This window comes from Mus caroli, unplaced genomic scaffold (assembly GCF_978045245.1).
Source record: "Mus caroli unplaced genomic scaffold, Mus_caroli_1 scaffold_11, whole genome shotgun sequence".
NCBI classification, from domain to species: Eukaryota; Metazoa; Chordata; class Mammalia; order Rodentia; family Muridae; genus Mus; species Mus caroli.
This window is the reverse complement of record NW_028227266.1, coordinates 97,374,196-97,389,640: the sequence shown is the minus strand read 5'-3', so window position 1 is coordinate 97,389,640 and position 15,445 is coordinate 97,374,196. Positions and strand designations below refer to the sequence as shown.

The 15,445-nt window shown below is 44.1% G+C and overlaps 1 protein-coding gene across 1 annotated transcript; it reads left to right on the top strand.

The window, feature by feature from the left end:
• Positions 1-2,984: 2,984 nt before the first annotated feature.
• On the top strand, positions 2,985-15,337 carry Mrps22 (mitochondrial ribosomal protein S22). Its single transcript, XM_021171365.2, has 8 exons — positions 2,985-3,171; positions 6,404-6,567; positions 7,707-7,871; positions 9,365-9,508; positions 10,024-10,107; positions 11,441-11,586; positions 13,974-14,082; positions 15,141-15,337. Exons 1-8 carry the CDS (start codon positions 3,000-3,002, stop codon positions 15,234-15,236), a joined length of 1,080 nt encoding a protein of 359 aa, XP_021027024.1. The 5' UTR covers positions 2,985-2,999; the 3' UTR covers positions 15,237-15,337.
• The last annotated feature ends 108 nt before the right edge of the window (positions 15,338-15,445 follow it).

Genomic DNA, 15,445 nt, shown 5'->3' with positions numbered 1-15,445 from the left:
CTTTCTGCCTTATGCCTTTGGATCAGGATTTGAAGCTCTCGATCTTGCTCCAGCCCATGTCTGTCTGCTTCCTGCTATAGCAATCAAAGACTAATCCTCTAAAACTGTAAGCAATCCTCAATGAAACAGTTTCTTTTATAAGAGTTGCCTTGGTCATGGAGTCTCTTCACAGTAATAGTAACCATTGTAACTGCAACACCAGGATATAGTAAAAAATAAGCTCTCTGGCCTCTCTTCTTATCAGTGGCCATGGGAAAGGATGACTAGGGTTGCTTCTGAGAGAAAAATGCGTGAGGTGGGAGCCTGCTGCATGTATTTCCGATTCAGTCTCCCACTATTGGTATTTGTTACTACATAGAGTGATGAGGGAGATCGGGATAGTAGCCCCTACCTGAATTAAGGCCAAGCCTAGGGCTGTCATCTTCTCCCATTCAAATAGCAGTAGCAGAGTCCATAATGCTGTCACCTTTGATGGCTCAGGAGTTAAGGGAACTTGCTGCACAAGCATGAGGACCAAAGCTCAGGTTCCAGAACCCAGGTAACCAGGTGGACATCCCATGCATGCGTCCCAGCATGGATAGAGAGGGTGGAGACAGGAGGGTCCCTGAGGCTTCCAGGCTGTCCAAGAAAGCATGAGCCCCGAGTGTAGAGAGAGACCCCGATGTAAAGTGCACAGGAAGAAGGTAATAGATCAGAGCACACAGACAGACACATAAACTCACATATACAAATAATCAAACAAATAAATACGCAAATAACCTTTTAAAACCCAAACAGAAACACAGGCATGAATTTCCATAAAAACCAATTATTTGGGAATAAAGATTAAGATTAGAAACCGGGGCATGAGTATATAAAACTGGGGTGATCCCTGATATGTTCAGCGGACAAAGAAAAAGTTGTGGGTTTTACTAAGACAGCCTCAATCACTTTGAAATGAAGGGAGATAGGGCTTTTGGGGGGCACTTTTTTGCTTTAGAAAGCTAACAAGCCACAGAAATGACTGGGTAAGCCAGTCTAATGGTCACAGCAGCTCTGGTACTTGTTACTAAGTAAAACTATTCTTAAAGGCAGGGGAGCCTTTGTGAGCAGATTGGTTTAGCTCTTGCAGTAAGTGTTCATAGCTATAGTGCCTCCTGTGGAGAGTAGACTCCTTTATAATGGGATAAGCGAGGAGTGACTCTATTTTGTTAAATGAATTTTCACAATGGGGAATGGGGAAGAAAATAGGTGAGGTTAGGAGTTAAGTCTCTCTCTATCCAGCAAATTCAAACGCATATTTGTTCAACAACTTTCTTCTGCCAGGGCTAGGGCAAAGTGCTTACTTAAACTGACTAATCTATGGAAGGAAAAGACTTGCACTCCCTAGTCACCTAGGAAAGAATATAATGAAACCATGTGCCCACTTATCCATTCGTCCATCCATCCATCCATCCATCCATCCATCCATCCATCCATCCATATATCCATCCATCCATCTATCCACCTACTCACCAATCTATCCATCCATCCATCCATCCACCTACCCATCCATCCATCCATCCATTTACCAATCCATCCATCCATCCACTCACCAATCCATCCATCCATCCATCCATCCATCCATCCATCCATCCATCCACTCACCAGTCCATCCATCCATCCATCCATCCATCCATCCATCCATCCATTTACCAATCCATCCATCCACCCATCCACCCACCCACCTACTCATCCATCCATCCATCCATGTATCCATCCATCCATCATCCATCCATCCATGTATCCATCCATCCATCCACCCACTCACCTACTCATCCATCCATCCATCCATCCATGTATCCATCCATCCATCCTCCATCCATCCATCCATCCACCTACTCATCCATCCATCCATCCATCCATCCATGCATCCATCCATTTACCAATCCATCCATCCACCCACCCACCCATCCATCCACCCATCCATTCTTTCATTCAACAAGTATTTGCTCTGCACATAAACAATACTGGGTAAAATTATAATAATGTATAGGCATTGCCTTCATGTGGTGAGAAAAATAAGCAGATAATAAGGAGAATGACCAGAAATTATAGAAGGGCCTATGAAGGGAAGGTATAAGGTGACTGGTGGTTATGGATTCAGAATGAAGAACAAACATTTGGGGTGCGTTTGAAAGAACTGCAAGCAGTTGGATTTAAACCCGCAAGTGGGGGAAGAGGTCTAGGAGGGCAATACACATTCATTATTCAGAACCATAAAACCAAAAAGAAAAGAGAAAAGGAGCACAGAGGAAAAAAAAATACAAAAACAAAACAAAAAACCTGTACACACATCGAGAAACTCAAACACATACTTGTGAATAAGCAGTTGGTGGGATGTTGAACGTGCCCATGTGTTGCTAGGACCCGAACCTAGGGCAAGTACTCTAGTGCTGAGCTAAATTCCAAGCCCTTATTTTGTTTTTTAATGTATGTACTCTTAACATGTATGTATATGTGTGTGTGTGTATGTGGTGTATGTCTTGTATACAAATGATAAAGCTAAGACTATAAACAAACAAAAGTAAATGGGCTGGTGAGATTCCTGCTCAGGTTGTAAAGATACCTGCTGCCAAGTTTCACCTGAGTTCCATCTCTGGGTCGAAAGAGAGCGGCGACTCTCCCAGGCTATCCTCCGACCTCCACATACAAGTTCATGCGCATGCACACACAAACAAAATTAATTTTAAAAAATTCTTTAAAAAGTTCAATCCCACATCTGTAATCAGAGGGCAGAAAGCGGATTGCAGCGTGTTTGAGGTCAAGACTGCAGAGACTGTCTCTAAGAGGGGAGCGGGGCGGGGCATATAGCTCATTCCGTACAGTGCTTGCCTTGCTTGCACAAAGATTTTATTAGTTTTAAAACGCTTCCGTGGCGCCGTGCCTCCACCCAGACTACATTTCCCAGAATGCTGCACAAAAACCTCTCGAGCCGGAAGTTGTTCTATCGATTCCGGCGCAAAGAGCGTCTGGTAATCATGGCTGCAGTCAGAACTCCGTTGTCGCTGTGGAGGTTCCAATTGGGCTCTCGGCGAGCACGGCGGGTCTGTACTCGGGTCACAGCCCAGCGCCACCCCGATGCTCTGCTCGCGACGCGGCCCCAGCCCTTCGAGGTGGGGCAGCCTCGCCGCCCGCTCAGCTCCGAGGCCGGTGAGTGACCGCCAGAACTCTGCTGAGTGCCCGGGAAACTTAGAGCTTGCTCTAACGAGTGAAAACGGCACGGCAGCTTGTCAGACTGCGTGCGGCTTCCGTCCGTCCGTCCGTCCTTGCAGAGTTTACCTAAGCCTGCTTGCCTGCCTGCCTTCCTTCCTTCCTACCTATCTTCACTCAGCCACTAGTACTTGCATGCCGCCCCTTGCAAAGCATTACACTACACTAGCTTGGGGCATGCTTGTAAGGTTGACCTGGACTCTGTTATCCCTGTGGCGATTGGCAGAGCATGGTGATCCGGGCTACGACGGGGGTCGGGGGGAAGCACCTAGCTGCCTTTCAAACTACTTCGGGCGCATAGGGATGAATCCCAGGGAAAATACGGTCGGTCAACGCTGCCACCAGGCTAACCATGCTAAGGTGAAAATAAGCATTCTGAACAAGAGGACACCATAATAAGCAGAGGTATAGAGAAGAAACTGAACGCTGGTATTTTGGGGGGACGTATTTTGGACTTAGGATTGATAATGTCTAAGTAAGTGTCCAGGTTTTGGTGGTAAGCAGTTGAATGGAGACTCGTGACAAGCTAGAGAACATTAGTGGTAGAAACAGTTTATGTGGTTGAATTTTGAGTTTGGATTGAGTTCAGTAAATGAAAATTAAAAAACGGGAAAGGAGGCGGAATCTTGTTTGTTTTGTGTTGAAGTTGAGATGTCTTTGTTATTCCAGGTTCAGTATACAGTTAGATACAAATTGAGGAGCATCGGAGTAAAAAACGATCGCTAGAGTTGAGCAGGCGCGTGAGCTTGTCTTAAGACAGTGTAGTGCTGAGCATGTATATAGTTACTGGAGCTTGTGGGTGACCATGAGAATAAACACAGGATTTTGGTCTTCCAAGAACGTTCTCGTTAGTTTTGTGTCAACTTGACACAAGCTAGAGTTATCTGAATGGAAAGAAACGCCTCCATAAGATCCAGCTGTAGGACATTTTCTTACTTAGTGTTTGAGGTGGGAGGGCCCAGTCCATTGTGGGTAGTGCAATGCCCGGGCTGGTGGTGGTCCTGGATTCTATAAGAAACCAGGGGAAGCAAGCCAGTAAGCAGCACCCCTCCATGGCCTCTGCATCAGCTTCTGCCTCTGGGCAACTTGTGTTTGTGTCCCGACTTCCTTCAATGATAGACGACTACACTGGAAGTGTAAGCCAAACCCTTTCCTCCCCAGCTTGCTTATGGCCATGGTGACTCATTGCAGTAATAGAAACCCTAACTAGGACAGAGACTGAATCTCTCAGTGTCGGACACAGTCAAACCATGTGAGTTTTAAATGTGAAAGTTTTAAATCATCTTGCTTGCGTTTTTAAGCAGATCACTCTCAAGGAATCTCTTTGTAGGAATGGTTTGTAGTGAGGTCAGGAAAGAGTCAGAGAAGCCAAGGTAAGGAGCAAGCATGGCTTTGACTAAAGTAATGGCAGTGGGAGGTAGATCTAAAAAGAGACGATTACCTAGTATTCGTTTTTTGTAAAAGTGGGATAACTGTCATATTGCTTTATAGGGTTGCTGTGAAAGCTGAATATTCTGAGCATGGTGTGTATTGAGCTCAGTAAGCACTGCACAGTAAATCTCCTATGTGTTAATAATGGTCAGTCCTATCATTTTACCTGCCTTTTTTTTTTTCTTTTTTCTTTTTTTGGCTCAGTGTGTTGGGTATGGAATAAGTCAGGAATCATTTTAAGACTCTGTACTGAATGAATGATAGACTGCGCTGTGATGGAGAATAGTAGGGACTGCAGGGATGAGACAAGAAAAGGTCGCAGGGATGTTATGGTCTGGTAGTACTGGCGTACAGGTGAGATGTCCATCGGGAAGTGGGTGGAGATGACCTTGGGTAGAGATTGGGATTTTAGAGTCTGGCAGATGGATGTAATTAAAGCCATAGACAGCTAGAAAAGTACCCAGTGGGACTATGAATAAGGAGGGAAGGAGCTCGGCCAGGATCCTGCAAGGCACTAGTATCTATGACTGATGGCTAAGAGGAACCCAGGAACACAAGGCCTTTTACTTTTCCAGTGGAAAGTGTTAATGAATTATCTTTAATATAAATATTAGCAATAAATTAATCCAGTGATTGTATTTCTTTACCTTAATGCTAGTCCCCAGTAACCACACAAAGAAACCAAAATTTATTTAAAATTGCACCTCAGTAGCCAAGCAGTTAAATGATCTACCTATGCCTTCTATGTGAATCTGGCTACCTCCCATCCCTTGATACTTGCGTATTACTATTGACCTGGCTCTTTGGGCTTCATGTGTGTTTCTGTGATCTCTCTGTACCCCTTCCTCATGACGCCAATTCCTCCATCTTCCTGGCCGATCTGAATCTTGCATCTTGCTTTCTCCCTCTCTCTTTCCTTTGGCTGGCAGAAGTACCACATCCCACCCTATTGTCTTCTGCTCAGCCATTGGGTGGTCAGCATTTATTGACAAGGCACAGAATAAATGGTAAGAACTGTTTACACAAACCTGAGCCAGGAGACTCTTGGTATAAGCATTACAATGCTGGTCAAGATTGAAACAAGGTATGAGGGCAGAAATATCAGTATATGAATAACCCAAGGGTAAACTTTACACAGTGGCCAAAAAAAACATTTTTTGCCTAAACATTGCCTAAAGGAAAGAGAATAAAAAGTGAGTGAAAGGAAGAGGGAAAGTGTGTGAGCTGGAGCTGGGCATAGCTGGGAAGTAATTGAGGCTCAAGAGCCAGGTGAACCTTGCTAAACCCTCGTTCCTAATAGTTAGTTTTCTTTGGGTTAGCATTGGCACTCCCATTCGTAAAATTGGGAGGTTAGGACCTGTTTTGTGGGTGTGTGTCTGGCTTCTAGGAAGCCAATCTGAGGGTCAAAGTGTAGCTTACAGGTAGTGCTGTGTGCCAGGTCCTCCGTTCTGTTTCCGCCACCTCCAAAATAACAACCAAAAAGAGGAGACAGGTCAGTGATTGTCACCTTTAGTTTTCATGGTGCTCACTGTAGTAGACCATCTTCTTGGCAGACCGTGCGTGTCATGGTGAATGTTCAGGAAATTTTAAGCATTGAATAATGAAAGGATTCCATAGATATTAGCATCGTGGAGTTTCGAAGCATATTCTCGACAGATGGTTTTTATGGTTCACTTTCCATCTAGAGACATCTTGGCTGGCCATTGTGGGCAGCTTCTTACTACTGGAATCTATGTTACAGAGTCTGGTAGCTCAGAAGTCAAGAAACCTACTTTTATGGATGAGGAGGTCCAGAGGATCCTCACCAAGATTACAGGCCTGGACTTGCAGAAGACTTTCAGGCCCGCCATACAACCACTGAAGCCACCAACCTATAAGTTAATGACACAGGCACAGTTGGAAGAGGTATGTCAACTCAAGTATTGGTAGAACTCCACTGTAGATCTCAGTGCTGTTCCTCCATAGGCATGGGTGAGGGGCGAAGGAGGCTTATTGCTGAGGAAAGATGTGTGAGTAGGCAGGCGGAGAGGAGCAAGGGGTGTGGCCATAGTTGAGCACACTGGGGTCAAGTCTAGGTGTCTAGCCTGAACCTTCTCCCTGCCCCACATCAGTCTGTCCATCTTTCATCTTGCCTGCTCCAGCTTCCTCCTGGAAAAACTTCTGTTTCTCCTCAGCAGCCTTGGAGCTGAAGGGTTGGTGAGGTTAGAAATCTCTTCCAGGTGCCAGAGTCTCCAGCCCTCTGTGGAGTATACTCTGCTGTGTGAATCTGTGAGACACTGGCCTGCTTCTTTCTGACTCAGTGTCCAGCAGCATTAGAAAAGGGAAACTTACCCTCTCTCCTCCCAGAGCTCACCACTGTAAATACTGTGCTTGGGACCGGAGGCTTTGGAGCTCAGTTCCGACACCAGTGCAGCTCCTAGCACTGTACCTTCTGTGTAACTCCTGCTTTCACTCAAATAGCAATGATAATAACAGCACCTGGCTCGTGTAGGTCTGAGGCATCCAGTGAACCCAGCACATTTGGTTTCCTTTGTTTTATGTGTTTGGGTGTTTTCCCTGTATGTATGTATGTATGTATGTATGTGCACCATGTGCATGCCCGGTACCCATGGAAGTCAGAAGAGGGCATGGCACCCCTGGAACTGGAGTTACATGTGGTTGTGAGCCACCATGTAGGTGTTGGGAACCAAACCCAGATCCTTGCATGAGCAGTCAGCGCTCTTCACAGCTGAGCCATCACTTCAGCACCTGTTTGGCATATTTAATGGCTGGCTCATAGTGAACACTGAATGAATGCAGGCTTTGTGTAAGAGTCTCTTGCAGCATGTCTACAACATTCCTTTGCTGCTTAGAGAGTGGGTAAGTGTGTTCTTTGTCACACCACAGCAAAGGCTAGGTCCTCAAGTCCAGGTTTGAGTTTTTCACTCACAGATTCATGGCTGCAGCTTCTCTTCTTTGTAGTTATTAGCATTTTTGATGAGTGTGTGCTTTTATCAAATGTTTCTTTTGGGCATTATGACTTAAGAGGTATTTTATTTCTCTAGGCTACTAGACTGGCAGTTGAGGCAGCTAAAGAACGATTAAAGATGCCACCAGTTCTGGAAGAACGAAAACCAATAAATGACGTATTAGCTGAGGATAAGATCTTGGAAGGAACAGAAACAAACAAATATGTGTTTACTGATATATCATATAGCATACCACATCGGGTGAGTGCATACCAGACTGCAGAGTAAACTTTGAGATACCATATCGGGTGAGTGTATACCAGACTGCAGAGTAAACTTTGAGATACCACATCGGGTGAGTGTATACCAGACTGCAGAGTAAACTTTGAGATACCACATCGGGTGAGTGCACACCAGACTGCAGAGTAAACTTTGAAATACCACATGGAGATGGGTCTGAGGGATGACTGACGTCCCTCTCTCTGAAGCTTCCAAAGCGGAGTGCCTCTAGAGAAGCAAGAAATGCTGGCAAGTCTGCGTCGTGCTGTCACAGACTGTGGCCTCAGTGTATTACAGATTGATAACAGAAAGACACTGCTAACTTGACAAAGCTGGTGTCATTTTGAAGAGGGAGCCTAAATTGATAAAATGTCCCCACCAGATTGGCCTGTGGGCAAGTCTGTGCTGCCTTTTTCTGTTTGAAGATTGATGTGAGAGGATCCAGCTCACTTGGGGTGGTGCCATGCCTGGGCTGGTGGTTCTGGGTGCTATAAAGCAGGCTGAGAAAGCCATGAGGAACAAACCCGTAAGGAGCACTCCCTGATGGTCTCTGTTTCAGTTTCTGCTTCCAGGCTCCCACCCTGACGTCTTTCAGTGATGGATTGTGTGTGACTTGCGAGTTGTGTCCTTCTTCAGCCTGTTCCCTGAGCCCTGTGCCCTGGAGGGCTGTGGTATAGATGTTCCATTGAGCAAGGCAGAGTGGTTTATCTTTGTCTGTCTGTCTGTCTTTCCTTCTTTTTTTACTTTTGTTTTTCAAGGTAGAGTCTCACTATATAGCCCTGGCTGTCCTAGAACTCTCTGTAGACCAGGCTGTCCTTGACTCAGGGATCTGTCTGCCTCTTGTTTCCCAAGTGCTGGGATCAATAATGCAAGAAATCCAAACTTCCCAGTGGATTTTTTTACTTTTTAGTAAAAACCATTGGAAGTTTCATGGATAGTTTTCAGACATTTCTGTTTCCACTGTAGTCTCTTTGATTACCAATTTAAGAGAGCACTGTGTCATCTAAAAACAGCAGCTTTTTATTTGAACCTTATAAGTGAAGGATAGGAGTGATTTGTAGTTGGGCCCTCAGAATGCATTAAAGTGCTACTGAGTGCTGACGTTAGAAAAGTGGCCCCTCCTCCATCTGGTCTTACACAATTGTGGATAGAAGTCAGGATTTTAGGAATTTAGCTATCTTTATCTGTGGCCCAGCTTGTGGCCACATTGCATGCAGTCAGGAAGCAGAGGGACGAATGCTGGAGCTTGCTCACCTTTCCCTTCATATGCAGTCCAGGACTCAACTCATGGAATGATGCTGCCCACATTAGCGTAGGGCTGCCTGTCTCAACCGAATCTAGACAGTGCTCTCTCGCATACACACAGATCGTCTCCAAAGTGATTCTATATCCTGCCACGTTGATGGTATTTGCTATCACATAAGCTAAATAGAAGTCTTCACAACTTACTTACCTCTGGTTGTTTTCTGTTTCAGGAACGTTTTATTGTTGTTAGAGAACCAAGTGGCACACTACGCAAAGCTTCATGGGAAGAACGGGACAGAGTGATACAAATTTATTTCCCTAAAGAAGGTCGTAGAGTTTTGCCACCAGTAATTTTCAAAGATGAAAATCTTAAGGTACAGTGAATTAAATTCCATTTCCATGAAGATCATCTGTTGAAGCAGTCGACTCTGGCACTGCTGGCAATTTCAAAAAGGTGAACACAGGCACTAATGTAGCAGTAACTTAATGAGGGTTCTCATGCAGTTGGTTTAGTTGGGGTTTGACTCCAAGTGTGGCATTTACAAAGCCTGTGCCGTTTCCATATGCTTTTTAAATTTTTATTTATTTATTTTTTGTTTTGTTTTGTTTTGTTTGAGTCGGGGTCTCACTATATAGCTTTGACTGTCTTGGAACTATGTAGACCAGGCTGGCACTGAACTCACAAAAATCTGCCTGCCTTCTGCCTGTCCTGCCTCCTGCCTCCTGCTTCCCTCTGCCCAAATGCTGGGATTGAAGGCCTGCACCACAATGTCCAGCTCCCTCTGTGCTCTTGATAGGCACGCAGGTGGCTTGTAGGCCTGCCAGGCTGTCAGGACAGATGGAAGCTTTCATGTTGTCAGCTGACTCCCATTTTACTCTGTGGTTTTAGACCATGTACAGCCAAGACCGGCATGCTGATGTCCTCAATCTCTGTGTTGCCCAGTTCGAGCCAGATTCTACTGAGTATATCAAGGTGAGTGTATTTAATAGTTCCCAAAATGTGATTTAAATGATTTTGCAAAAGGTTTTTAATGTAGCACTTGAATTCTACTACAGGCTTTGATGCAGGTTATAGAAGAGGGAATTACCTTGAAAGTTACTGAGTGTCAATACATGTTTTATGTGTTCAGACGCCTCTAGGAATGAGGGAAGCAGGGCTTGTAGCGGGGACTGGCTGGCTCCTAGTTGCACTGCTGTTAAGAGTGGTTGGTTTAAGACTCAGATGATGACAAAGCCTTCTCTCCTTTCCATTCACCTTGTAGGAACAGTTAGTAATCCAATAGAATTTGTCCAAGTGCAACGTGTGTCTTATAGCTCAGTAAGGATGTGTTCCGAGAGCCTGGCTGTGTGTGGGCAGTGTTATTGTGGGTAACATAGCTGATGCTAAGACAGAGGACTGAGTGGGCATAAAAGCCTGCACTCCAGCAGTGAAGTACAGTAATAGGACGATATGCAGACTCTTGTCACCTCTGCCTAAAATGTTAGGTGTTGAGAGCACTCTCAGAAAAGGCTTCCTAGGTGCCTTGAAAGGGGTTCTTGAGGTGCAAGGGACAGTGTGAGAGAGGGGACTTTGGTGAGTAGAGATGTTTCAGAAGACAGACTAAGCGGTAGGTAGAAAAAAGCCAAGTAAGCTTGAGATGTCTTTGTACATACAGTGCATATGCAGGGTTATGGGTCAAGGTGGATGGGCTGAACAAGTGTGACTGCAGTACTAGGTGTGAGATTCTCTCTTCATCTTTAAAACTTCATCAGTTTTAAAGCCTTTTGGACAGGGCTGGGAGAGGGCTCAGTAGGTAAAGTGCTTGCTATGCAAGCCTGAACACCTGAGTTCAGATTCCTAACACCCATGTGAAAGCCAGGATAGTTGGCACATATCTGACTGCAGTGTTGGAGGGGGCATGGACTAGGGGGATCCTGGTGACCTTGTTGGCTACACACTCATAGGAAGGTGTATACACAAAAGGCTGATACTCCAGTAGGGAAGGCACAGATTTGCTGTTTCCTATGTGTGGGTCAGAGGACAAGCTTGGGTTCTTTGGGTAGTTTGCTTTGTTTGATGCAGGGTCTCATGGGCCTGGAACATTGCTCAGTTGGCTAGGCTAGATGGCCAGTGAACTTCCAGGGATCCGTCTTGTCACCATTGGGAATACAAGCATGCCCAACACACATGGCTTTTATGTGGGTTCTGGGGATCATACTCGGGTCTTGTGCTTATGAGGCAAGGGCTTTACTGAGGTGAGCAAGGCTAGGGAGGCACCATGTGATGCCACCCACTTTTCATTTTTCTGTGTATTTTCTGTGAATAGGTTCATCATCAGACCTATGAAGATATAGACAGACATGGAAAATATGAGCTTTTACGTTCAACAAGACACTTTGGTGGAATGGCTTGGTATTTTGTAAATAAAAAAAAGATTGATGGCTTGCTTATTGATCAGATCCAGAGAGACTTGTAAGTACGAATGATCTGAATAACTAATCATTTATTGCCCAACAGTAAAGTCAGTATTTTTGCAATGGCAGTGTATTGTCCAGTGATAGGAAGTTTTCAGTTATTTCCATTTGGATTTTTTCTCTAGCATAGTTCTTCTAGTCTTTGCTTTTGAGTTACATATCAGAGCTAGATTGTTAGAAAAAATATATGACTTTGGATCTTAATAGTAGACTGAGATTTTTTTTTTCAGCCTTACTTTCCAGTGTTCCTGAGTATTGGTGGGTTTTCTAGGCACTCAAGGATATTACAGGGGAATTGTAAATGTAAGACCTGGTGGGCACTTATTTCCTAGCAGAACTACTCTACCCATAGGACTTCCCTGTTAACATGTTTAACTTGGGAAAATAACTTTTCTTTGATGGCCCTTGTTTTTTTGAAAAGCTTCTAAGGTTTCCATAAAGTTATTTTCAAAGTGTGAAAGAGTGTATTTTTGGCATCAAGTTGATGTGCTCTCAAGTTGCTAGCTGAAAATAACATAAACATAATTCATCATACTGTGCTGTGAAGATTTTACATTCTTACAAATTAAATTCTGCCTGGGTATGGTGGTACATGGGGGCTTAAATGGGAGGATCTTTTGAATTTGAGGCCAGCCTGGTCTACTTAGTCAGGCCCTGTCTAAAAACAAAAATAAACGGATAGTTGGTATTTTTAGTTAAGGAAGTTTGTTGATGCTGTTGTTTATTAAAAATTACCATTTTGTAAAAATGACTTTAAGTACATTGTAGTTAATAGACTACTGTATAGTATAAAATAACTATACTAGTAAACTTAAAGGCTCATGACTTGTTTATTGCTTTGGTTAGGAACAAAACTCTGTATTTCTGAGTTATGCATATAGTTTGAGGTAAAACTGGAAAGAAAATAGCTTTTTACATTTAGGCGAAAAAATCCAAAATCTCAGGGGAAGGAATCATCATGGTTGCTATGAGAAGTTAACTTTCCCCAAAGCCCTTGCTAGATTATTAAGATTGAGTAAGATGAGGTATCAGTAGTCATTCCATCCTCAGGCTGCAGAAGTACCTCACTTGCAATCTGAATGTCACTCAAAGATTATACTCATATTACCCAAGATGCTTCATTGCTTTTCACCAGGACAGCCTTCCTAGTGATAATTCCTGGGAGGCTTGCTTCATCAGCATGTACTGTGCGATCCAGTTCAGAAGGCAGCAGAATTCCCAATTAGAAGTGCTCTGCCTTTCTGTATTATGTGACCTATGAACTGTCTCCTTAAGCTCCCCAAATGCAGACAGCCCTGCACTTAGTGTAAGGATATAATAGCTCTGGACACTGAAGCTATGGGATGTGGTAATACGCAGTATTCTCCTATTACTCCTTATTATGTAAAAGTTAACATCTGCAGTGGTTCATGCCTGCCAGGAAGAGCTTAGACATAATTCTGAAGTGTAGAAACCCATAGAGCCATTATGCCCAAGTTTTAAAGGGAATTATTTTTCATCTTGTATCGGGAAGAGACATCTTGTTACTGCCTTTTTGAACTAGAGTAAGCATGACAGACGAGTGCCCCAGAAAAGCTTGTACAGTTTGAGCAGCTGGTTCCTTCTCAGCGTTTCACTAGGTCAGCATGGTCTCAGGTGTTCTGTGTACCCTGTACTCTCCCAGCACGGCTGTGTAGGAAGTGGATGGTCAGAGAGAGACAACTTTGGCATAGCACTGCAGTATGGTGTCCTTACCCCTATCTCCCCAACTGGAAGCCAGGAGCTAAATGTACACAGCAAAGCCTCAAACTGTGAACACAGGGGTTATTTTTATGTCCTCCCCAGCCCTCAGCTTTGAGGGACAAGTATTTAGGAGGTGTGGACTATGTGGGAAGATTGTTTTGGGGACAGCTAAGAGTTTGCATGTTGATAGAAACTGTTTAGAAATAATCTCAGAAGTATAAAGCAGAATTTGTATCCTGAGTTGGATCAACTTACTTCATGTTGACCAAGCTGCCTGGTCCGGAAATCCTTGCCACTAGGAATTGTTTCTATGGAAAGGGATGTTCCATCTCCCAAAGAACACAGCCATATTCTCATAAAGTGGGCCTTGTCTTACCTGCCCCATAGGTCAGGACAAGAGGACAGCTTTGTAGACTTGGTTCTCTCTCCTTCCACCTTCATGTGCGTTCCATGGTGGAACCCAGGTCATCAGGCTTGTGCATCAAGTGCTTGTACGCACTGAGCCACCCCCCTGGCCCTTCAAGTGCTTTGGAATTACAGACCTACCTTCTCCCTCACCAGAGTTAAGTCTGAAATGTAATTTAGCTTAGAATTGGCAAATGCTTTTACAAGGTTGTGAAACTAGTGAAACACTTTGCTAATGCTAGGCTTTTCCACTCTCAGGGTTGATGATGCCACCAGCCTGGTCCAGCTGTACCACATGCTCCATCCAGATGGCCAGTCAGCTCAAGAGGCCAAAGAGCAGGCTGCTGAGGGAGTCGACTTAATTAAGGTAGAGTCCTTTTGTCAGTTTTGTGGTGATGATTGAGTGGGTCATATTTAATGATACATCGTTGTGAATATGGAAGAGTTTAGGCTTGAAAACATGTGAATGAAAACTCCAATTTTTCGTGTTTCCTGTACTAGTGACATGTGGGGAATCATGTAGCCCTCTAGATGGTGTAGTAGCCAAGCTGGCAGCTGTAGATGACAGGTTCAGACAGTGGGAAGGAGTGGTCAGTCCCACAGGTACTGAACAGCCTCCCACCCTTAGTGTGGGCACATGCATCAGGGACAGGTGGGTGTCAGGAAACCGTGGTTGTATGATCGTTTTTAAACTGCACACCTCTCAAGCCATGGGGGTCCCCAGACACATCTTCAGCACTAGGTTAAGATGCTATCTTCACTGAAATTTTCTGTATTGGTTCCTAAGGATAGAAGTGACAGGTGAGCCGGGCATGGTGGCACGCCTTTAATCCCAGCACTTGGGAGGCAGAGGCCGGCAGATTTCTGAGTTCGAGGCCAACTTGGTCTACAGAGTGAGTTCCAGGACAGCCAGGGCTACACGGAGAAACCCTGTCACAAATAAAGAAGGAAGGAAGGAAGGAAGGAAGGAAGGAAGGAAGGAAGGGGTGATAGGTGATGTCCTAAGAGGAGCACAAACTGGTACTCACCATGACTTTCTGTGCTAAACCAGGGAGAACAGTATGCTTTTGAAGATTTTTTTAAGACATGAACTCAGGAAGTCAACGTTTTTTTTTTTTAATGAAAAGTAAGCTTGCTAGCTCTCATTCTCTCTAGTTTCTCTATAATGGTTTTCATTTTGATCTAGGGTAGGTACAATGTCAGGGTCTTAATCTTTACTGATAGTTTATTGCAGCTGTTGGATAAGGTTCTTCTGTCCACATACACCATCTCGTCTACTCAGGGAGATATCTGTGACACTGAAGACCTTACTGGAAATTGTGTTCCTACTACAAAAATGGTTATGACATCTTAAAACTGACTTTATACACTTAATAGCCTGTTGTTTTAGATTCCAGAACTTGTTTGTTTTTTCTATTTTCATAGGTCTTCGCAAAAACAGAAGCACAGAGAGGAGCATATATAGAATTAGCACTTCAAACTTATCAAGAAATAGTTACCAGCCATTCCGCAGCATCCTGAGAACAGTTAAAAACACATTTCATAGTAATGCCCTTCCATTTTGGTAATGCTAAGCTGAACATTTAAAAATCTTGGGATTAAAAGGTACTTTCTGGCTTAAAGTTTTCTGTAATTCGTTTTTTTCTGCTTTTTAAATTCTCAAAGTATTTGTTACCCTACTCAATTTCTAGGTGGCATGGGGATGGCTGACATTTATATGTGAGTGCCAG

Bases quoted from the DNA above. Each gene is read 5' to 3' on its own strand.
- Mrps22 (XM_021171365.2), top strand. From the start codon at position 3,000: ATGGCTGCAGTCAGAACTCCGTTGTCGCTGTGGAGGTTCCAATTGGGC. The intron at 10,108-11,440 runs GTGAGTGTATTT...TTCTGTGAATAG, and splicing joins ATTCTACTGAGTATATCAAG to GTTCATCATCAGACCTATGA. The intron at 11,587-13,973 runs GTAAGTACGAAT...TTCCACTCTCAG, and splicing joins GATCAGATCCAGAGAGACTT to GGTTGATGATGCCACCAGCC.